This window comes from Ostrea edulis, chromosome 6 (genome assembly GCF_947568905.1).
Source record: "Ostrea edulis chromosome 6, xbOstEdul1.1, whole genome shotgun sequence".
Lineage (NCBI taxonomy): Eukaryota > Metazoa > Mollusca > Bivalvia > Ostreida > Ostreidae > Ostrea > Ostrea edulis.
The window spans coordinates 12,419,819-12,444,592 of NC_079169.1; the positions used below are offsets into that span (position 1 = coordinate 12,419,819).

Below are 24,774 nucleotides of genomic sequence, written 5' to 3' on the forward strand. Positions count from 1 at the left end.
ACCTGATCAATGTAGAGGGTGCAGGGCAGGTGTGACGGGACAACATGATGTGTCCCTAGGAACCTAATCCCACCTCTGGTATATCCAGGGGTCCATGTTTGTCTTACTCCAAACTATGTATTCTTTATAGGATTTTTGAGTGATCACCGTTTGAAATCTTTACCAATAACCTTCGTCCATAATGAGTGTTGCTTGGCCGATATATTTCCACTAATTACTCTTAACGAACTATGTACATGTAATCATTCATATATTACGATGTGAAATTGACTATATATATTTCAGATGCTATTTCATTGACACAGAAGGGAGCCATTTTTATGAAAATATGCCAATGCCTATAGTCTATTTCGTTCTGCTGTGTGCATGGATACTAGAGGTACACAACGTAAATTGCCAACAACTTAATCCAACCCCACAAGCAACAGTAACAGCGAATGTACAACGTGAGTTACTACACTGAATCATATCAATTTTTCCTCTATGAATATTTCAAAATGAGGCCCATGGGCCGTACTAGTTACCTTACTTTTACACAAAAGCTGCATGTTAAATACATCATGTAAAATCAGAGAACAGAACATCATTTGTTTTTGCGATCAAAATGATGTTGATACCCTTAAATTGATTTGATTGTTTAACGTCCCTCTTGAGACTTTTTCCACTTATATCCATACTGACGTCACCATTACCTGTGAAGGGCTACATAATTTTAGCCTTTGCTTGGCGCTTATAGCCTTTGAGCAGGGAGGGTATTTTTATCATGCCACACCACCTGCTGTGACACGGTGCCTCGGTTTCGATCTTATCTGAAGGATCGCCCCATTTAGTCGCCTCTTACGACAAGCATTGTTCAACAAAATACACGACTTTTATTTTAGAGACATGGATAATGGTTTATTTGTTATCTGCTCACGAACATGTGCATGCATAAAACTGTAGTATTTGGCAAGGGTGCGAAAATTCAAGAATGTTGATTTATTCTTTTAGTTTGCCCTTTCATGTTGCTGACACCGAGTTTATCGGAAACGTATTATGGGAAGAGAGTTGTGTTTACAGCTTTTGTAGAAGCAAAATTAGATCCTCCACTGGAGGCTGGATGGCAAAGCATCACAAGTAGTCAAATTGAAGATATTGATAGATATAATGTAAAATATATCGATACGCAACTTTTACCTTCTCCAAAACTTGTCATCAATAACGTCACCATTGATGACGTAGGAGAATATCAGCTTCAAATCAGGATTTCCGGAGGCTGGTGTACAAGTAGAAGAGTTGAGTTAAGGAAAGTCTGGGGAAGTAAGTCCTCTCTCTCGCTCTCTCTCTCTCTCTCTCTCTCTCTCTCTCTCTCAAATTCAATATTCCAGCAATTAGCCATTCAGTTTTGCAGGTATTTGTTTTTGTAATATGATCAATGACGAATATAGAGATTTGCATAGAAAGTAGAACTGCGCAATCTAATTAAAATCAGACTTCTTAGACCCGCACAACATACTCTGCGGATCTAAGAAGTCTGATTTTAACCAGATTGTAGAATTTTAATATCATTTGCCAAATAGAACAAACCGTTGTGTTTGTTATTATATTTTCAGTTTTACAGTATAATGAAACATGTAATTTCGTATGGGAATGTGATGAAAGAAGAAAGAAGTTGCAATGTTCGAACGGGGCATGTCTTTGTCAGTCTTCCTATTATCACAAGAATCAGCAGTGCTTTAATAGTACGTACGCGTTCTTATTACTATAAATATACCTTCGCAATAATCACGTAGTGTATTTAACATGAAATTGTACTTTTAGACCAATTGAGTAAACTCAGGTGACCTATTGCAATCTTCGTCCGCCGTTGTGTGTTAATGATCGAATACATAGATCTAACTTCTTTTTAATAACTACATGTACCATTCCAATATTTTTCCAATTTTGTTTGAAGACTTTTTGGACAAGGGTGACCCCAATTGTAAATTTACACGATTCATGCACCCCTGTTGCCTTAAGGGCAGGGCAAATAAAAGTCAAAATTTGACTTTTTTTCAAAAATCGATCATAGTTTGTAAAACTACCTAATATATGTTTGCACCGGCAATGAATATGAAGAAGCAATGCATTTTCTGTCGTTTTCGAACCGTAGGAACTTTCCTCAATCACCGAAAATAGAAAACGCGTTCTTATTGGTCAATTCAATTGTACACAAGACCCGAGCTCAAAGGCCTTTCGGTCACCTGAGTATTTAATATATCCCATACAAAGACCATGTATTAATTTTTTCTTACACATGCTTTAGAACAGATAATATTTTTAAAGATTATTTCTTAATAAAAAAAATTCCCTGTGTTTACAACACCGGCTATCAAAACATCATGCTCCGATAATACAGCAGAAGAGCGAATTGAATTGACCAATGAGGACGCATCTTCTATTTTGGGTGATTGAGGAAAAGTTCCCGTGGTTAAAAAACGACAGAAAATGCATTGGTTCTTCATATTTATTGCCGGTGCAAACAGATATTAGGTAATTTTACAAACTATGATCTTTTCTCAATCGATCGAGACCGGGCTTATTAGATTTTTAAACGTCCTTGATTGAATGATTGATGTTTTCCGCCACATTCAACAATTTTTCAGTTATCTGGTGGCGCCCAGTGTTTATTGGCGGAAGAGAGAACCCCGATACAAGGTACCTTGGAAGAGACACCGACCTTCCGAAAGTAAACTGGGAAACTTTTTCACTTACCGGCGCGAGCGGAATTCGCACCCGCACTGATTTTGAGTGTAATGTTCTAACCACTCGGCCACGGAGGCCCTCACTAACGTCCTTGAAATATAAAAATGAGACGAAGGAAAATTTGAAGTAGCAATTTTTTTGGGGGGGGGGGATTCCGGATTCCTTCCTTGTGTAAATATAGAATAGAGAAAGTCAATACGTGACGAGCCTCTGTGATGCAGCAGGGTGAGATCGCGGTATTTGTATCCATGTACACCATAATAAGATGCAGTGATTTCATTGGATGTTTTATTTATAGTGAATTGCCTAATGGTCTAATGAGCCCAACGTTTATATATCGACTAATGTCAAGTGTTAGTGCGAGGTAACCCATCAATAACCATTGACTTTTGAAGATGATTTAAAGTCAGCATTTCCCAATTTCTATGGTCGTTATAACGATTTAGTATGTCAATACAACCTATCATTGGGTCAAATGCTGTTGGACGTGTTTCATAGCGATTGTTTGGCCGTTCTTGGTCCACTGATTTTGACTACGGATAACTCCGTTTACTTAATCAAAGTAGAGGGCTCAGGGGTGTGTGATCGGTCGATGAGGGATGCATCCTCCTCCAAAAGCACCCGATCCCACCTGTGGTGTGTCCATGGATCCGTGTTTGCTAAATTCACTATGTTGTCTTGCTTGTAGGAGTTATGAAATTGATCACTGTTCGTTATCTTCGCCTTTCACATCGTTTTCATGTTACATATAAAATGTTATATAAACCTTTTTATCAGTATAGGCACTTTCGAGGGCACACCATGTTTTATATTGACTTTACCTTCAATATTCAGAACATAATTTTTGTCTAGATTTCGTAGCCATTTGGGACTAGTGGTACTAATGATGTTGGCCTCTAGTCGCATAAATGTTCAGCTTTATTATCCCTTTAGGTCCAACCCGAGATCCGTCTTCATAGACTCTAACATTACAACACCTGAGATAAATGTACCATGGAAAGATCCGATGCGGTCCCACCTAATAGATATTAGTAATTATTTGTGTATAAGTATTCAGTGTATTTTCATTGCAGACTCCTACCTCAGAGCCGTCTTTGTGGACTGGAACATTACAACCTCTGAGATAACTGTACAGTGGAGAGATCCAGACAAACACTCTGACCTGATACAGTCCTACAGTGTCACTGTTAAAGAGAGTGGCGGATCTACCAGAGTCAACATCTCTATTGGGAGAAACACCAGTTATACCTCTGAACTCAACTTTGACCCTGGACATTTGTACTATTTTGAAATCACATCTGTTGTACAGCTAAGCGACCCACTGGAAACAATACATGTGGAAACAAAAACAGAAGTAGTCGTTGGTGGGTTGAGGTTTTATTGTTTTATAAAATGCACAGGTAACACGGTTGTATTTGTTATAAATCTGTGAATTCATAGAGCCGTTAGCTTTATACCTAGATGCGTATTATCTATTCACTCTTTAACAAATACCCAATGTACAATGTATTATGAATAGGTTACTATGTTGAAATTCTTTCTGCTACTGAATACGTCCTGGAATTCTTTGATCGGGATTGTAGGACAAAAACATCAAAATGTGCTAACATTACAGGCACAAACGGAACAGAAAATATGTTGAATGACTGACAGTTCTCAAACAGTTTATTCCATCTTAAAAATACCAGAAGATGAATACTTCTAAGATGCTTATTTTGTTCTTCTATAAATCACCTTTCATATAAGAATATCGAGCATTTATATTTGACTTTTGTAGAACCATTCCCTCCTGGTCCTATCGATAAAAACGCAAGTAACTTCCATCCTGAGAATCTTCACCTAAAGTGGACTGCTCCAGGAAACAGAACATATGTCGATCGATACAGTATAATAGTTGATGGTCACACCTACAGATCGTCTTCAGATGAAAAGTCCATTTCACGAAGATTGAAACCTGGTAGAAATTATACGGTTACAATGGTTGCAAAGAGTTGGTTTTCACATCCCTTTGGCAGAACAAGCAAGCCATATGTGGAGGAAATAACGACATTGCGCAAGTGTTGACATTCTTTATATTTTCATCAATGTACCTGATGTAATTGAAAATTGAAAGTATGCGATACATTATCCTGATAACAGTTTAATTTAAATGATGTTTCATAGTTTCAAGGTATTCTAAAGATTTTCTAGCAAAAATTGATTTTAAATAATTTTTTCTATTATATTCTCATTGAAGGTACTCCTGAAGTAATTATAACTGGGGGCAGTTCAATTGCGGTCCCATATCTATCAACTCTGGAGATTCAAGCTGTTGTACACAATTATTCCGACTTTCCGCTGACGTTAGAGACAAGATGGCAAAAATATGGCGTAGACATCAACATAACAGATATGAGATATAACGACAGTTCTCTCGATCTGTTCAATCCGAAGTTGGTCATCAATAGAGTGGATTTTGAGCATGAACATGAAGCATGGTATCGATGCACTGCACGGAACTCAGCCGGATGGGGAACAAGCACATATGACAAATATGTGTATGTTGAAGGAAGTAAGTGATGTATATTTCACTACTACCTTTGCTACGGCAGAAGTCAAAAGTGTAGCATATTAACATTTATTCGCAATTAATATCTGTACACATAATCTATTAGCTATTTGTGTTTTAGGTCTTAACTTTCTTGAGCCTTGTAACAAGTCCATAGAATGTCTACCAAGGAGAGATTTTATCTGCAGCAGCAGCGGGAAGTGTTTATGTAATTCTTCTTATTATCATAAGAACGAAAACTGCTACCACAGTAAGTAGACTTAATTATGTTTTGGTGAAACGAACATGAATATATTCACAAAATCAAAGATGGAAAGAATTACATTTCACAATGTGTGTGTGTGTGTGTGTGTGTGTGTGTGTGTGTGTGTGTGTGTGTGTGTGTGTTATTTCCATTTCAGATCATAAAGCGATATTTACGATGTTTATTTATATTTTGTAATATCTTAATACAACTTCAGGAAGGTATCTACGAGCACAATCAATTCGTATTCAGAGTTCCACATGTGACATAACGGCTACATGGGACCCTCCCCCAAAGGACCAAGATCTTGTGGTAGGGTACCAAATCGTTTTATCGAAGTACCAAGTCGTTCCCTCAGAGTACCAAGTCATTTCATCAGAAACATGTTCAGTTGGAAATCAAATCAAATGCAGGACACCATGTAAACTGCAACCTGGGCTGCGATATACAATTTCCATCCGCTCTAAAATTCAATTAAGCGATCCCAAAGAAGAAATGGATGTGGATTCGGATTACCACTATACAATTCTAGGTAAATATATCGACTATAAGTACTAAGAATGTGATTGTGTAGGTATGGTCATAGTTTGAGTATTACTGACTGTAGAGTACTTCTTACTTGGATCATATACTAATATATGAACAAATGAAAAAAACTAATAGGAAAATCTAGGAGTGATAATAAAGTTGGTGCTTTAGAACACCAGCATCACTATAATTTATCGCTTCATGAAAACTTATCTAAGTGTCCAATTGTGAACATTGTTTCACTTTGAAAAAAGTATTGAATTATTCTACGAGCGTCACCCAATAGATATGGAAAGCATTAAAATACCCACGGCCAAATTATGGAAACGGTGAATGTAACGAACATTATCAATCTCATAAATCATAAAAGAATACAGAATTAAGAGAAGGTTAAATGGGGACTCCTGGACATACTAGAGGTGAGACTAGGTGCCCAAGAGGAGTAAAAATCCCTGCTTACCGGTCACATCCGTCTGAGCCCTCTATCTTCACCTGATAAACCGTAATCTGTAGACCGAATCAGTACGTAAAACAGTCTTAACATTTTGTATTATTGTAGCATTCAGGTTAACAATAGTTTGTATTTGCAATTAAGGATGTTCTCTCCTGGTTTGATTTTTCTCAGAAGTACTTTTTGGATATACTATTTTTTATACATCTTGATCAGAAAGACATTTAACACATAAAAAAGAGGATGTTAGTGTGGACATTAAAGAATTACGGTCTCTCAAAGTTGCCCCTTTGCTGAAACTAAATTTTTCATGAAAATCACAAATTTTCACTTGATACACACTATAAAACAAATATTAAGGACATATTAATCTTGACTATCTTTTATTTTATGACAAGTAATAATAATGGATGATGTCTTTAACTTTTACATGAAATATATCACCAATTCTACAAATAATCAAAGATCAATTAACATTATTTGATAAAAATATGACACAAATTTGAAGACCTATTTCGTTAAAAAATTCTAAAGTAGATTTGAATCATATGTTGGCTTAATTCAAATACAAAAACGTGGGGCAGCGTACATTGTAACAAAGATTTGATCTATTTCGTGTCCCCACCCCCACTCCTTCTTACACTGGCACACATTCTAAACAATAACAATCTATGATTTGTTATAAAATGTATATTCTTCAATTTATATTTGTAAATTTCATATATTTATTTCATCATATGATAAATAGTCAGAAAACATAGATAATGTATACATATATATATACATTACTACTTCATTTATTTAAAAAAAAATATCTTGCATATTGAAAAACTTACATTCTCTACTATAGCAGCAGCCTCTGATTCGGATAATATATTTCTAACACTCTTCCAATCTCACCTCAGGTAGTCGATCGTCTGACACTATGTACAGTACACCATGTGTGTGACTGTGCCTGCCTTTCTGTATTTTTCTTTGTCTGTCATTCACTTGTGAGAATATCGAATGCAGCCAAATTTACAACTACCCTTTTACTTCTAACGAATTGCCCATTTATGTTTCTGGACTGCTTTAGAATGCTATATCGTACAGTGCGCGTATCCTAGAGCTCACGTTTGTTTACAGTCGTAACGGCATCATGAATATCGTAAAATGAGAGAAAAAGTAAAAAAAAAATGCCATGTTTTGAATATATTTTATTTTGTTCATACAAAATAAAACACACCCATTTCCATATTTATGACTTTAAAAAATATGGAGACTTACTCGCTATAAAATTACCACGAGGGTACATCCTTAAGATCATAATGACAACCATATAATTTGCGAAATTCTGATTTCAACGCAGACTGTTGTAACCCCTGTAACAGCAACTGTTTTGTCAGTAGCTTGCCTCGGTTTTAGAATTGATCATACGCAGAATATGCACTCACGTATTGAATCAGTTGAGATACATAAACACCAGATACAGGTGATAATGGAATATTACTAAATATACTAGCGGAAAAAAAGAAACTGTATATTTAAAAGTCAAATAAAAACATGAACAGTTTTCTTTAAGCGTTCTTTATCCTTAGAGGTATAATTCAATATACTAAATGCGTATACTGGGTACTCAATTCGTTAAATATCGTGTTATATTCGCCTTGATAGCCACAACACGTTTTGTTCTGGAGTTTCGAATTTTATCGACACCCAGTTAGTAATCTCAGGCATTCAATGTCAGTAGTCGATGTATTGAAAAAAAAAAACCACACAACCAAAACCGTTGGTTTGGGAATATGATTTTGATTGAGAGATGCCTTGCATGATTGAAAATGATTGTTTATGTGCTATTGGGAAGCTGGAATGTCTCAAAGCAAGGTAGTTTGGAGTTCAAGTCAACAGGCGTAGGACGCTCGTGTGTGATGTCACTTCAGCAAGATAGGTTTATACGGACGTTACATTTGCATAATTAAATTCCAATTGGCTTCTCTGACCGCTAGATGCATCCGGATACATCAACGGATAAGTCCTCGTACACAAAGGAACATATTGCAAGAGTTCAACATCCATCCTCGACGTCCAGCTATTCGTCCCGTTCTGCTCTGGTGGCACCGTGTTACTAGGTTAGCGTCGTGTAGGATGCATCGCCGTTGGTTACAGAGATTGGAAGAAAGGTATATTTACAGACGATTCGAGATTTCATCTTGACAGCAGTGACGGTCGTGTTCGAGCTTACCGTCGTGCAGGATAACGTTACATTTACGCCTGTGTTATTCAGAGCGTTATGGTAAAACCTGTACGGTACCAATTTTGATGCACCAGATGCGCATTTCCCCCTGCTACGGAGGACGCTTTGTATCGTTCTTTAGTGTACATTTGGCGGAACATTCCCCAGGTATTCTGCATAACCCCATTTATTCAATGCGTCGTAGGAGTGAAGAATGCATCGCTGCAAATGACAATCATATACGCAATTAAACTTGTAAAACATTTTACACCCACCATTGTTCTCAGTGGAGTAATCCATAGCCAAATTCAGTGTGTCACGAACGCCCTAACAGTTAGTATGAAACACGTCAAACAACATTTGACCCAATACGTTATATTGGCAAACCAGATCACTATAAAGACCATAGAAGTTTGAGAAATGTTGATTTTAGACTTGACTTGAAACCCTTGTAGTATCAACTTGTTTGTCAGTAGCCCGTCGCTATTTAAAACTGATCAGAACAAGCTCTTGTGTATCCAATCAGGTGTTAAACATAATACGATATTTAGGTGATATTGGAATATTCCTGCATAAATATGGGGAGTTGACGATGAAGAAACTGAAATCATCCCGTTTTTCATAGAGTTGAGTTGCTAGTTTACCGTCAATTATTTTAAACAATAATATCTAAGTAAGAAGCAGATGTGGTTGAGTCTTTGGTGCCTTTTATTTTGAGTTCACAGGGATATGTGGAATTGACATATGAATGAAAATGATTATTGCTAATGAATAAAATATCGATATTATTAAACGTCGTCGAGTTGAAGTCCACAGCAAGCTATATTTTCTATGTAGACATTTTTAATGGAATAGATGTTACGTACTTTTGTTTTGATGTGTTTAATACATGATTTTGATGTTCTTCTGTATAGCTTTCATTCTTATGTCGATTTGATATATCCCTGTGAGCTCGAAATAAAGGACACCACAGAGGCGTCCACTTCTGCATCATACTTAGATATTTTATTGAAAGTAGACATTAACGGCAAACTGACAACTCAACTGTATGACAAACGGGATGATTTCAGCTTCTCCATCGTCAACTTCCCACATTTATGTAGCAATATTCCATTATCACCTGCATATGGTGTTTATATATCTCAACTGATTCGATATGCAAGAGCTTGTTCTGGGTATAGTCAGTTTTTAAATGGAGGTAAGCTACTGACAAACAAGTTGATGGTACAGGGATTTCAACAGTCTCGATTGAAGTCAGCATTTCGCAAATTCTATGGTCGTTATAACGATCTAGTTCGTGAATACAACCTCGCATTGGGTCAAATGCTGTCTGACGTGTTTCATACCGATTGTTAAGCCGTTCTTGGCACACTGATTTGACTGCGGATAACTCCGTTTACCTGATCAGGATATGGGGCTCACGGCGGGTGTGACCGGCCAACAGGGGATGCTTACTCCTCCTAGGCACCTGATCCCACCTCTGGTGTGTCCAGGGGTCCGTGTTTGCCCAACTATCTATTTTGTATTGCTTGTAGGAGTTATGAGATTGATCACTGTTCGTTATCTTCACCTTGTAATCCATTCCGACATGGAGGTCAGTTCTATTTCATATTTTACCTCATCGTTTGACAGACTCTTCGACGAAATTCATAGAGATCAAGTTCTGTCGCAAATTGAAAGACCAAGGTTCACAGAATTTAGAACATATGACACAGATATGGAGGACTCTGTTGGTTCTTTCATTTTGAGTTCACTGAGATATATCGAATGAGTCTATGAATAAAAATGAACATTGTTAGTAAACAAAATTTCAATATCTTTAATAATCTTTAATCTTAAATGTGGCATTCAAGATCCAGCAAGAGATTTTTTTTTCTCATGTAAAAGCTTTTGGATCTTTTCTGCGTCATAAGAATATGACAATTTTTGTATTATCTTTAACTAAAATTCCCATCCTCAGTACCCCTTGCTTGTCATTAGAGGCGACTAAATGAGGGTGGTGATTTCGATGAGACCGTAAATTCGAGGCCACGTGACACAGCTGGTGTTGTACGATAAAGATATCTCCCTGCTCAAAGGCCATAAGCGTCGATCATGGGACTAGCTTTCGCAGCCCCTCACCAGCAATGTTGACGTCTCCATAAGAATGAAATATCGTTTATTATTCCTGATTTTCCCAAGAAGTTTGATTAATATTTATGTATCTTTCCATTCATTCTGACATATTTGACATTGTATATCATTATATTATCTAGTGATATATTTCCCTGTTCTTTAACAGAGCCACTAAGACCTGGTCCAATATTACGAAGTTTGAGTAATTTTTCCGCTGACAATATGTATTTGAGGTGGGAGGCATCTGGACAGAATAGCTTCGTTAATCGCTACAGAGTCACGATAGGGGGTCGTAGTCAGCAAACAATAGCCAGTGTTCCGGAGATCTACTGGGAGGAACTTCTGCTGCCCGTCACTCTGTATAACGTCACCATTACAGCTATCAGTTACGGATATATAACTAACTATCCTTCTTACGGAACAAGGGAGAGTCTTTCGTCTACATACTGGATAGAAACAACGGAAAGTACGTATGGTTTATAGCAATTGTAATTCCAATAGCAAGCATAGTTGTTACAAACTCTTTTAGTCACCACATTATGATTGTCTTTCTCTTCTTGGAGGTTGGAAATACACATGTCATTACGTGTATAATAAAACACGTTGAGTTGAAATACATTTAGATGAACTTGACTTCATTTCCATCACAATATCTGCAGTTGTGCAATAAATGTTATGGTAATTTTTAAATGCCAATTGCAGGTCTTGTGCTGGTGAATTGATGATGAGCGTTTGTACAATGGGATAATTTATTTGCTTACGTAAACATTTAAAACGCTTATATCGTAAGTGAAGTGGGAGACTTATATATAAGATGTATTAAGCAATAAAATGCGTTCTTTGTTGTTTCATCGAGTAATGAATGTAGCTAGGATTCCAGGGAACATTCATAACCCGCGCATTTTTTCTGCAATGTTTGCTACCTTCATCACCCGATGAAATAACACAATTTATTTCTATGCAGTGTTTTAATATATAAGCTATATTTAAGTGTTAAAATGTCATATGGTTGACCCATTTCTTACGTTGACGGCACAGCAAATGTACCCTTTGACCTTGATTACGCTCCATATTTGGTAATGATTACGCAGGCAGGTGGTACTGAAAAACCAGACCGAACTAATCGGTAACAAACATAAAGTCGCTGTCGAAGATGAAAGCAATGTCAATATAAAAAGTTCAGTGAATGCAATTATTGTAATATGCATTAAAATAAGATTTGTTTGATGCATATTGGAATGTGTTAATGGTAGGTGCTTTATTTCATTACCCGGTGGTTAACAGCTACAGTATTATAAAAGAAAACACAGTCCAAAGTTTGAAGCTTTTTATATAAAATCCCAGATTAAACCCGTTTTGCATTCAGCGGTCAAAATCAATACCGGTTGAAGTAGCTGCATCCAGTTTGATATCCCTTTTTATATTCAAAGATTTATAAATCTTGGATGGCAACCAGAGGTGGGATCAGGTGCCTAGAAGGAGTAAACATTCCCTTGTCGACCGGCCACACTCGCCGTGAGCTCATATCTTAATATTAATGATATAGCAAACTGAAACATCGGTTCATGTGAAATGAATCAAGAACTTTTTTTACTAGGTTTTATAAACTTAGTGTAATACGGAGAAAAGTTAATTATCGCCGATAATTGATAATAAAGTACAAAGGACTTGTTTAATGTTGTAACGGATTATAGAAGTCATTGCCCCGATGTTTTAAGATAAACATGAGAATGGCAAATAAAACTTCAAATTACTCGCCCTTGATTACAGGTGGCGCACGATCCGTTAACGTCCAAGGCGTTTCTAACCTCAAATTTAAGAGAGCGTCGGAAGGACATGTTTAGATTAGAAAGTTGTTGAACATTTAGTAACGATGGCGGATTACGGTTCGTAGGACCTCACTGCGCTTAGAGACGAACTTAGAAAACGCATTGCAAGACTCTCTGGGCGGAAAGGAAAGCACGTTGAGAGCTTTGGCTGTAACCGAATTTTCTCTGTCACATCGATTAAATAAAGACATTCAATACACATTGAACGTTTTTCATTATAAACTACTTCGTGGTGAAGTTTACATGCTTAAACAGTAGTTTAGGTTGAATATATAATATACAATACATCATAATTCTTTATAAGTTGTTGAATTGCATATGTTTAAAACAATAAGATGCGGACCCCCAATCCCCCCCCCCTCTCTCTCTCGATCGAGGATTAAGAATATCAATTATTAAATATATCCATATAGATCTGTAATTCTATTATTAAGCTGTTAAAATGTGTAGTAATAGTGAATGTATATGTATAACTTCTCTTTATGAAATAAAAATTCACAATAGAGAAAGCACATGTATACAGAGTACATGATATATCATACCACATTAAACAGTTTATTTGCGTGTTTTAACTTATATCACTTACGTGATGACGTCACGATAGGTAAAGAGTTTGCGATTAACTTTTTATTAGTCCATAGGGCAAGCGAGAGCATAAAAATTGGCAGGTCAAATAAATTTTACTACCCCATATGCTAGCTGTACAATAATGATTCAAAATTTCGAGTTTCTACATTTTAATTGAATATTACAATTTGGATTGCAAGTTTAAGACGGAAGTTCAAGCTTTTTTTCAACTTCTAAATTCATGTGTCCACCCATATACTATGATTGATATACTATGAGTTGGTTGTACTCTGCGTGAAAAGCACGACTGTATCCTGCGTATAGGAATGGTTGTATCCAAATGACGTTTGTCCCTGGTGTTGCAGGAAACTGATGTAGGCCTACATAATTTGACCCGTGTTTACTTTCATGTATAATGATTTATCATGTTTATATGCACCATGACAGTTCATGATTTAATACTAAAATACATCACTTAATAAATGTAGTACACTTTTCAATTTGAAGGTCAATTTGAATGTTCATACTTCAGATTGAAATCGAAGTTACAAGTGAATTTTGAAAAACGTAATGCAATGATTTTTTAAAATAAAAACCACAATGAACAATAGGCCTATGTGTGGCTTTTATTATAAACACAACATTGTATATATGATAGTGAAATTTGTAATTTACTTCACTTGGATAAATTTATAGCTTTATGAATTTGCATTTAATTTTGATAAAAGTAGATATGATTCAAATTTTATTTCTAAAAAATTCAGAAATATCTTAATCTCTTGAGATGCATTTTTCTTCTGGTTTGCGTCAACAGTTAAAATAGGTTAGGACTGGTATTCGTTTCTTTGACGTATTGGACTGTACCTCCGTGGGTCAGTTGATAAACATGATATAACTATGATAATGCAAACTTTGATAAGTTATGAAATTTTGACAATTTCATCTCAAATTTTGATTAATTTCATACGTATTGACTATTGAAGAATCCAGACTCGTTTTCCCTGAAATTCAAACAATATTTTACAACACTTTTTGAATTATAACAAAATTAACATTGAAAGTAAAGTGTTGAAATTAATTTACAATCCAGTCATCAAAAACGAAAACAAGACCTAAGAATATTCACTGCCTTACAGTTACAGTCTGATTATAGCCACTCCTCCATTACAGTCGTGTCGTCGTACCGAGTGACGGCGGAAGGGGGGAGGGGTGCTGTTAGCAATCGCGTTCATTCATATTTTGACGACCTTGGTTAACTCTAAAATTAATTTTTAAATGACATCTGAAATGTATTTTTGTACCATACTTGGTATATATATTGAGGACTCAAATTTCCCCTGTTCGATTATAGATCTAGTCTAGAAAGGGGGGGGGATCATAGAATTATATGATCATTGATGACTGTATCACTAAGGATAGATAAAATTTCAGCATAAAACATTCATGCAGAATATTACGATCTACAGAGCAAATGTTTAATCCCCCGTAAATACTTTCTGCAACAAAGTCGTCATCTGATATCTGTGAAGTCGGACTGAACTGAAGACTGAAGTTTATAGCGCACGACGCTGAGTGGAACTTAAAACGATCGTTGTCGCTGTCACATTTGATGACAATGAACCAATTGAATTTTTTAAAAGCTTCATATCTCGGAAATTCTACCCCCGCTCCCTATTTGCACAACAAAAACTCTCTTATAAATCTTATGTACACCGGAAGTCAATAAGGACGTAAACGAGTCTTGCGCCACCTATGTTTGAAATAGGGGAAACAACTGACAAATATTCGCAATTAAACAAAAAATGAGGTATATATTATATATTAGTCAGTTGTGAAAGACATGCTGATTATCTGTTATATATTAAACATACATCAATAATCAAAGACAAAATGGTTTGCTAGCTAATTATTACGTCACACTATAGTTTGTTTACCTGTGACATTCCTTAGAGTTTAGTTTATATATTTTAATTTAGGAAACGGGTTCAAAGATACAAAGATACGCATCTGGTGCATCAAAATTGGTACCGTATAAGTTTTACATTATGAACCCTGGGTCGAGGCCTCTGCTGGTGGACTGTTAGTCCCCGAGGGTCTCTACAGCCCAGTAGCTAAGTACTTCGTTACTAGCTTGAAAATACGGATGTATATTTTTAAAATTGCTGTTATAAAATTTAGAAATTCATTTCAAAATTAAGGATTATCTCCATCATGCATAGCTCTTATCCTTGGACGAATTTGACTTCACTTTTTTGGAACGCTGTTTTTGGCTATATTTAGCTCTAAAACTTCATAGTTATTTCGGATTTCGGTTGAGCATCACTGAAGAGACATTATTTGTCGAAATGTGCATCTGGTGCATCAAAATTGGTACCGTATAAGTTTTACATGTAGATATCTATGAAAACAATAAACATTCACTTGCTTCAATATATCTATCATATCATATTACCCCTCTTAGAAAATTATATGATTATTATATAGAAGTCGGTGTTTGTAAATTTTGCCTTTTGTAAATTCTAGATCACTACACTGGGAAGGCATGCATGTCTTATGGAGATGAGGATTACGTCTTACAAGGAGATGACGTCACGAGTGGTCCCCTTAAATCCCCCACAACAGTTTACGTTGGAGATGGATCTGATGGAGGGTTCAATTCGGTTGTTGTAAGGGTTATTCTTATAATACAATCAATATGCAAAAAAAAAATCATTGAAGAAAAATCCAAAACTTTGATTCATTGAAACATGATGTTAAGAAACAAGTGAATGCATCTTTGAAACCTAATGTACAGGTGGTTATGCAAGATAAACCCCGGTGCTCCTTGCGAGGACACACATCCATTGGACAACTCACATTACTATCTTTGGATGCATTTGATTGCACATACATAGTAAATTAAAGATTTTTCGAAACGACAATGAATTTTTTTTAGATTCAAATTGGGGGCATTTTCAATTCTGTTAGACTGACATCTACAAAAGAAATAAAACAATCAGAAGATATATAACGATAAAGTCGACATATCTATTACCACTTTCATTCATATACTGATTGATTCATAATCAATATAAAGAATACAAAATTGAAATGATGGTAAATACTGATCCCTGGATACACCAGAGGTGGGAACAGGTGCTTAGGAGGAATAATCATCCCTTGTGAATCGGTTACATTCGCCGTGAGCCATATATCTTGATAAGGTAAACGGAGCTCTGTAATCTGTAATCAAAATCAGAATATGAAAATAACCTAACAATTTGTATGAAGTTCGTCAGACAGCATTAAACCCAGTAAAACATATCTTTGTAAATTAGACCGTTAGAACATACAGGAACCAATTGTTAAACCGTTCTTTACATACTGATTTTGACTACGGACTATTCCGTTTACCTGATTAAGAAAGATGGCTTACGGCTTGTATCGCCTGTCAACAGAGGATGCTTACTTTTCATAGAAACTTGACCTCACCAGGTATATCCAGGGGTGTAGGTTTACCCCTTTCTCAATCTCATACGGAATTACCTCAGCGTGTCATCAACTCCCCATATTCATTTTGCAATATTCCATTATCACCTTCATATTGCTTTGATGTCTCCCAACTGATTCAATAGGCGAGATCATGTTCTGCGTTTGAGATATTTTATTTTTAAAAACAGAGGCAGACTACTGAAAAATGAATGGGTTTGAACAGTCTTGTATAGAACAGCAATTCGCAAATTCTGAAATAGCTATTAATATTGACCTTGTTTGGAAATAGTGCTTGCCGTGAGGTCGACTGTTGTTTAATGCGTTTCATTCCCATTTTGGGCTGTTTCTTTATATTAACTCCACTTTTTTGGCACACTGTTCCCCCCTATAATAGCTCTAAAACTTCATTGTTATTTCGGATTTCAAACATTTTGGTTGAGCATCACTGAAGAGACATTATTTGTCGAAATGCGCATCAGGTGCAACAAAATTGGTACCATATAAGTTTTACATTGCTTTACTAACATTTACATACTAAGTTTGATTACAAATTGCTCCGTTTACATGATCAAGATGGAGAGTTCACCGCGGGTGTAGCAGGTCAATAAGGAGTATTTTAAAGACACCTAATCCCAACTCCATTGTTTCCAGAAATCCTTAAATGACCTGTTCTCGATTTTGTATACTTTGCGGCATTCATAAGTTTACATTATCAAGATATAGGGCCCAAGACGGTGTAACCGGTGAACAGGGAATGCTTACTCCTCCTAGGCACTTGATCCCACCTCTGCTATATCAAGGGGTTTGTGTTGTTCTACTCTCTATTTCCCATTCCTTGTAGAAGTTTTGAGTTTGATCGCTGGTCGTTATATTCACCTTTCCAATTCTATAATAAAAAGTAAAGGAAACGAACAGTAATCAATCTCATAATTTGTAATATTACCGTAGTCAAAATCAGTGTGCCAAAAACGATAGAGTGAAATCGTCACAACACCAATCTGTAAACTAACACCAATTGTGACTAATTTCGTTTACGTTCAACTATCTGCACTGTTATAATTTAGATTGGTTCTAATGGAGTTATAGGACTTGGCCATTTTGACGAAACGTTCAAAAGCACAACAGTCTATGAAATGGATTCTTCTGAAATGAAAGACAAACGGATTATTTGTCCTTTTTGGACAGATCTGTCATCAGCCGATACAGCTGGGAAAGTGTACTATAACACATATAGAAGGTTCATCACGTGCATCACATTACTGGTTTCAAGTAATGCATCACACCTTAAAATAGTTTGAAACACTTTCCTTTCAATAAAACATTTCTAACAAATACAAATACCAACATATGATAACATTAACTATGGATTTGAAAACGAAAAATCAATTTATGGTACAGACAAAATGATGCATCCTGCATTTTCCATGGAGTTTTATACATTTAATTCTTCACAGAGGAAAAGAAGGAGATAATGTAGACTCGATGTTCATGGAGAAAGCGGACAGTATTGTCAAGAACCATTTCAGGGATCTGAGAGATTTCAAAGCCACATGGCTCGTGAAAGTTACGTGGGAAAACATGACTCTGTTTGGGAACAAAGAACAGGTATTGTGTTTGTCGAACAATTCAGGATATTCATGTTATATTAAGTGGAATTGCTTTGATGTAAATACAAGTACGGTATCGTCTGATTCAAGCCTATATTTGTAAAATAGTCAGTTTCTAATTTCTTTCTTTCTCTAGATTATAGCGCAGATACTCAGGCATGGGTATGATACTGTATATCTAGAATCAATGTCTGATTCACATTTATTACGATAACAAACAATAAATTGATCATTTGATGTGGTTGTACAGGTACATGTACACCACTAAGTGGTGCACCTTGTTGGTTTGATACAATTTTCACAGTGTTTAACTAATTTACTATATTTATGATATTTCACCTTCTCTCTTCTTGGACTTTAAGATATACATGTACACGTACACGAGTTTGTAGAGACAAATACGATATTTCTGACCATGAAAAATCTATGAAATTTCCAAACAGAACTCACTCTTTTCATTTTTAGAGAGTGACATTCCAGTGTTTCCTCATCACGGATGGCGATAATACCTTTACAGTCATTAACTACATAGATGTCGATTTAATACCAATACGCAATCGTAACATTTCCATAGGATATCGTTACAAACAATTTGTCACTAAGAACTCCTTCACGAACCAGAAAGGAGCATTCAAAATGAGTGTAGTCCCAGGAAACAGAGGTATTTATTTCATTTAAAGATAGTGATCAGGAAATTAAAGATGTACCTTGATTTTAGGAGTATTGTGTATATATTCACAAACTGTCATATATCATTTGCATTGATTTCATACAAGACAAAAAATATTTCTAATGTCTAAAAGTGGTTACTTTTCTATTGGTCAACAGGAGAACAAGGTTTCTGGATTTACAAAATGACAGAAGGAGTACAATTGAAGAGAGATGAAAAGGAATGTTTCCTATGGTACTCTTATAACGTAGAAAATCGTATACATGATACACTGTCACCCGTCTTAGATGACATTGAATGTCCTTGTGACCATCGTCTGCTGCGATTTGATCCACGTTACACCATCAACAGATTTGACCGTGTGCATAGAGTGTTGTGTTATGCTTCAATGACCCTAGGCACAAACGTGGTAAATTTGAATTTGTTTCCTTGAAATCAAAAGATTTTATGGTTTGTATTTTTTTGCAATTCAGAATACACATTTAAAAATCATATGCTACAGCTGTATCAACAGAAAACTAAAGTCGTGTCCATATGAATATCCAACACTTCTCCCCCTGATAACTACCTCAGCGTAGTGCTATATTTTAAGAATTAATGTAAAGTTTCTGTAGTATTTTATGTTTAACAAAAGAAAAAATGGCATGGACAGAGGCCTACAGCTTGCTAGAAAAAGATTGGTTTTCAACGCAAAATGGTTATATGAGGGTATTCAGCTAAGTTTTGGAACAATTAACTGCTATATCTCCAAATCGAAATAATACGCTGTTGTGCAATGCTAAGGTCATTATATGTAATATCTTACCATTTTAGATAAAGTTTGGACTTGACGAACAATCATAGCGGATCTCTCAATAATATTCTTTTCGGCCTTAATGTTTAGGTCAACTGAATTACTCAGGTCTATTGTAAATTGCCAGGGTGTTTTAACACGTGCAGACTTTTAGCTTCCTCTTAATAACTACCGTACCAATTCTATTTAAATTTAGTATTAAGCAGCTTTGAGACTAGGGTGACTTCAGTTGTAAATGTCAGGACTGCTGCACCCCTGATGCTTTAGGACAGGACGAAAACTGCCAAAAACTGACATATTTTCAAAACTCTTTTCTACAACCCCATATCTATCAGAAAACTAAATACATAGTGATGTAAAACTGGAAGACCTCCACCAAAATTGTAGGTTTCTTGATCCCCAGTGTAGTGTTCGGACTCCAAGGCGGTGCCAAACTTGGTATTTAGTGTTTATATGTAAAACATTTTAATATCATCTTCTTTAGGGCTATTGAAACTAAATTGAAATTGAAATATGATAAGGAAGGGCAGGAATTAGGAATTTTGCAACCCCAGTCACATCGTAGTAATGTCATATATGTAAGCACTTTTGAGGATATTGAGATTTTATGGACACATCTTGTTTTAAAGTGTGGCTGAATATTAAAATTTAACTTAGATATATGCATCGTCGCTAGCCACATTTTGTTTAGTCCAGTAGTACCTACCCTACCTACAATCGTGGTTACATGATCAGCGAAACACTTGATTTTCATGAATATTTATAAAATGACACAAGCTTTTCGACCAAACACAGTCACAATAACAGATTCCCGATATTTTAATAGCTGCGTCCATCAATAAAACGTACAGTATTTGGTTACAAGTAATCACGAAAAAAGCTCCAGATCCCTGTTTCCAGAAGCAAGAAAAGTTTATAAGTATTTATTAAATGAAATGCGCATTAACAGCAGTGGTTACGTTTGTAAATTCTGTGTTAATGAAGTCACTCGTATTCTAAAAACTTGTTGAGGAAATTTGGGGTAAAGTGAATACAATGTGAAGATAACGAACAGTGATCAATCTCATGTGTTGAAATCTGAAAGGTTAGAGTTGATTGGACAATTATTTTAAGAGAGCGGTGTGATTACGCCTACTACTTGGTAAATTTATTACACCGGTGAAATCTACAGAGAAACGTCCATTGGTTACAACATCTAGAAAGTATCCAATTTGTTCTCAATCGGCAATCCTCGGATTATTCCCCTACGAGCAAGCAATGACCTCCATAGGATTTTCTTTCCACCAAAAAAAAAAATACCATGGACGCTCACTAATTGGTTGACTAACGAAGATAAAATTTATGAAGTCGAGGAGTTTGTTAATCATGCTGCCACGATATTTGACGTAGGGGAAACGGCAACAATAAACGTGACTTTCGACGATGAGATATATGAATGACAGGAAAAACGTTTCTAGATTGCAAAGCCTTAGTGCTAGTGATAGTTTTAACTAATAATATGGTGGCCTTTAAGGCCTGTGGGCATCTTGTTTGTTTTGATGCCATATCATTAGAAAACTCGATATTTGTTTTTGTATGAATTAGTGTAAAATGAAATGGTAGTTATTCGTGCTTGTATTTGTCAGGAATGTTGCTTCAAAATGTTAGCCAATACGGAAGATTTAGGCCCTTTACAGCGTTCTCTACCGCTAGCCGGGACAGTGTTGCAGTATAACCCGTTCTTTGATAGATGTCAATACAATAACAACGATTCAAAGCCCAGGGACCAATGTTGTGGTACAGGTCATTGTGACTTGTATTACAAAGTCCGTCCAATTCCACGTTGTTATCAGAGGTCGCCTTTCCAACCTGGTAAAGTATTACGATACCTATATTTAATCAAAGTTGGGGAAAGCTGAGCTAAGATAACCTTAAAACAATAATTTTATGAATGAGCAATCCTTAATGGTGATTCATTTTGTAATAATAATTCAGTAATGGTAAAGCAAGATAAACAAGTTCATAGAGAGTTTATTAAATCCAAAAGACGAAACATGTATATATAGTTCACAAAATTCAATTAAGATCGTGACTTGTAAATGAGAAATTTGTATTCACATTAGGGAATAAAAAGAACATAAAACTCGTATCCATCCTCTTGATCTTATAGGAATATATTTCAGAACTTTGCGAACAATCACCTTGTATAGTGGAAAATAGTATATTATACAATTTGTCAATGGGTCAAATGTTGCCTGCGTATTTCATAACAATTTTTACACCGTTATTTACACACAAATTTTGACTATGGGTTACTCCGTTTACCTGATCAAGATATAGGGCTCACTCCAGGTTTTTATTAGGAAATGTCGCACGATTCGCGAGAACCTCAACGTCACAAATATTTCTTGTCGCGAACAACTTCGTGAATGTCTATCATAGGCTCTTAAGGGCTCGCAAAAATTATTCGCCGCGGATCAGTATACCACAGGTGAATCGTAAAAAAAAAGAAGACGCGAATAAAACTTGGTTTACATTATACTGTAATGACGCAATCATAAAGGAACAATCCTACATATACTAGCGGAAAAAAGAAACTGTGCATTATTTAATATATGAAATAATAATAATAATAATAAAAAAAATAATAATGAACAAATTTTATTTTTTTTGTAATACAAATGTATTCGTTACAACATTTCATAATCCATTAATGTTGAATAACGTCAATTTTAGTACACTTGAAAGACACTAGTATTGGAACTTGAATTAACAAAGTTGATAACGCGTGTGACCACCATTTGCATTCAAGCATGCTTGACAACGGCGCCTCATTGATGCCACTAAAGTGTTCAGAAATCCTTGAGGAATGTTGTTCAAGATGTTGGTTAAAGCCTGGCTTAAATCAGCCAATGTCACTGGCTGATATGGTAAACGGCGTAGACGTCGTTCTATTTCATCCAATACTTGCTCGATCGGCGATAAATCGGGGGAAACAGCTGGCTAAGGAAAGACATCGACATTCTGTTAAACAAAAAAGTCCCTGACCACACGTGCAACATATGGTCTTGCGTTGTCTTGCTGCAGAGTGATGTGATTTTGCTGTCTCTGTATGAAGGGTATCACATGGCGCTGAATTATTTCGTCTCGATAGCGTACGCCGGTAAGATTTTCATTGACAATTTCTAGAGGGGTCCGTCCACGTCCTGTTATGCCACCCCATATCATAACGCTACCTCCGCCGAATTGTCGACGTTGCACAACATAAGCGTCCTGGTACCGCTCCCCAACGCGACGATACACTCTATAACGGTCGTCACTGCTATCCAAACGACATCTGGATTCATCAGTGAAGAGAATATTGGCCCAGTCCTGTATTCTGAATTGCAGATGTCGTCTGCACCACGCCAGTCTAGCGATACGATGACGTTGAAGCAGTATTGGGCGCACCGCTGGACGTCTTGTTCAGATATTGTGAACGTGCAGACGATTACGCAGTTATTGGACTGATTGATCGACGTCCAGGAATGCTACGAACAGTCAAATGTGCTGTCTGGAAACGATTTCTCAGGTGCACAAGTCTAGTGTGGTTGTCCTGTCGATGCAACGTCACACGAGGACGCCCAGAACGTGGTTAATCCCGAGTGTTGCCAGATTTCTGGAAACGTCTCGATAATGACTAAATGGTCTTCTGATTAACTCCAAAGTGTCTTACTACTATATTGTGTGTCATTCCAGCTTGAAGCATTCCAATATCACGATTACGTTCGTTTTCGCTGAGTCGTGGCATGACAGAAGAGTAAATTTTGTCAAAAATAAAGTGCTTTCCTTAACGAACAGTGTCCAAACAAACCTTTTACACTTCTTACTCCAAACAGTATTGGCCAGTAAAACTCGTGCGTACGAGCACTTCAATAAACAACATGTGTTCGCTTACCATGAAACAGTCCGTGCATCTGAGTCGGGTACTATCCGATATTGATAAAAAACAATACCTTTATCGATTGTATACATTTTATAAAAATAAACAATAAATATAGAAAAATTATGGTAAATTTTATAATGCAATTTCTTTTTTCCGCTAGTATATATTGTCAGTCAGTTGATGTGATACGTATAGTTAGTATGCTTCTAAAGGATAAACTTATTTCAATTCTTGATACAGGAATTACTTTTGGAGATCCTCATATCACTACACTTGATGGTCTGGACTTCACATTTAATGGATACGGGGAATACACCATGATCAGGATAAATACCAGTACAACAGCCTTTGAACTCCAGGCTCGGACAGAGTTGGCTACCACAAAAAATGGAACTACAATTAATGCTACCATATTTAGTGCCTTTGTGGCGAAAGACCAAACGGGGTCCAAAGTACAGGTCGAGATGTCACGAAACAAAACGGGTATTGATTGATTGTTTTACGTCCCATCGAGACTTTTTCACTCATATTAAGGCATCACGAGCTGCAAGATAAGTACGACAAACTTAGATCTATGCTTAGCGCTCAGGGTTGTAGCAGTGATAGTTTTTTTTTAACGTGACAACGCCTGTCGCGACACGGGAATTATGTTTTCCAGGTCATATCCGGAATCACGTTCAATTGCTGAGCGTTTGGTGAAGGAAAAGTCACCATCTATTTTTACGTCTTACGCAATCCGGGCATGAGCGGGTCTCGAACTAACAACCTCCCAGTCACGAATCGAACGCTCAACCACTGAGCTACCGCGACCGGTAACAGAACCAGGTAAAATCAGATTACGATGGAAAAAGACTAGGTTTGACAACGGTCATCTCTTTCCCTGAAATCTAAATTTTCCATGTTCAAAATATAAAAAAAGATTTCTGCCAAAGATGATTTCAATATAAAATATGACGTTACTAATTCGATGAGTTTTAGTATTTACGCTTTTCGGGAAACATTTTTAAAATGCCGACGTTTCACGCAATTTTTCGAACAAAAATCGTTTCTGGAGCAAGGATGGATTTCAATTATTTTCTATATTGATTACAAACGAAATGCGGTTTACTCT

The 24,774-nt window shown here is 36.3% G+C and overlaps 1 protein-coding gene across 1 annotated transcript in view; it reads left to right on the plus strand.

Moving 5' to 3' along the window:
• Positions 1–328: 328 nt before the first annotated feature.
• The window catches only part of LOC125645542 (uncharacterized), a 61,615-nt gene continuing 37,169 nt past the window's right edge, over positions 329–24,774 (plus strand). Inside the window, exons 1-16 of the mRNA XM_048871128.2 lie at positions 329–446; positions 991–1,299; positions 1,593–1,721; positions 3,798–4,088; positions 4,502–4,777; positions 4,961–5,275; positions 5,394–5,522; positions 5,734–6,048; positions 10,989–11,288; positions 15,742–15,884; positions 17,754–17,926; positions 18,144–18,294; positions 18,762–18,957; positions 19,125–19,375; positions 21,385–21,610; positions 23,904–24,146. Of these exons, the coding sequence (XP_048727085.2) occupies positions 329–446; positions 991–1,299; positions 1,593–1,721; positions 3,798–4,088; positions 4,502–4,777; positions 4,961–5,275; positions 5,394–5,522; positions 5,734–6,048; positions 10,989–11,288; positions 15,742–15,884; positions 17,754–17,926; positions 18,144–18,294; positions 18,762–18,957; positions 19,125–19,375; positions 21,385–21,610; positions 23,904–24,146 (3,565 nt within the window). The remainder of the gene's footprint in view (positions 447–990; positions 1,300–1,592; positions 1,722–3,797; positions 4,089–4,501; positions 4,778–4,960; positions 5,276–5,393; positions 5,523–5,733; positions 6,049–10,988; positions 11,289–15,741; positions 15,885–17,753; positions 17,927–18,143; positions 18,295–18,761; positions 18,958–19,124; positions 19,376–21,384; positions 21,611–23,903; positions 24,147–24,774) is intronic.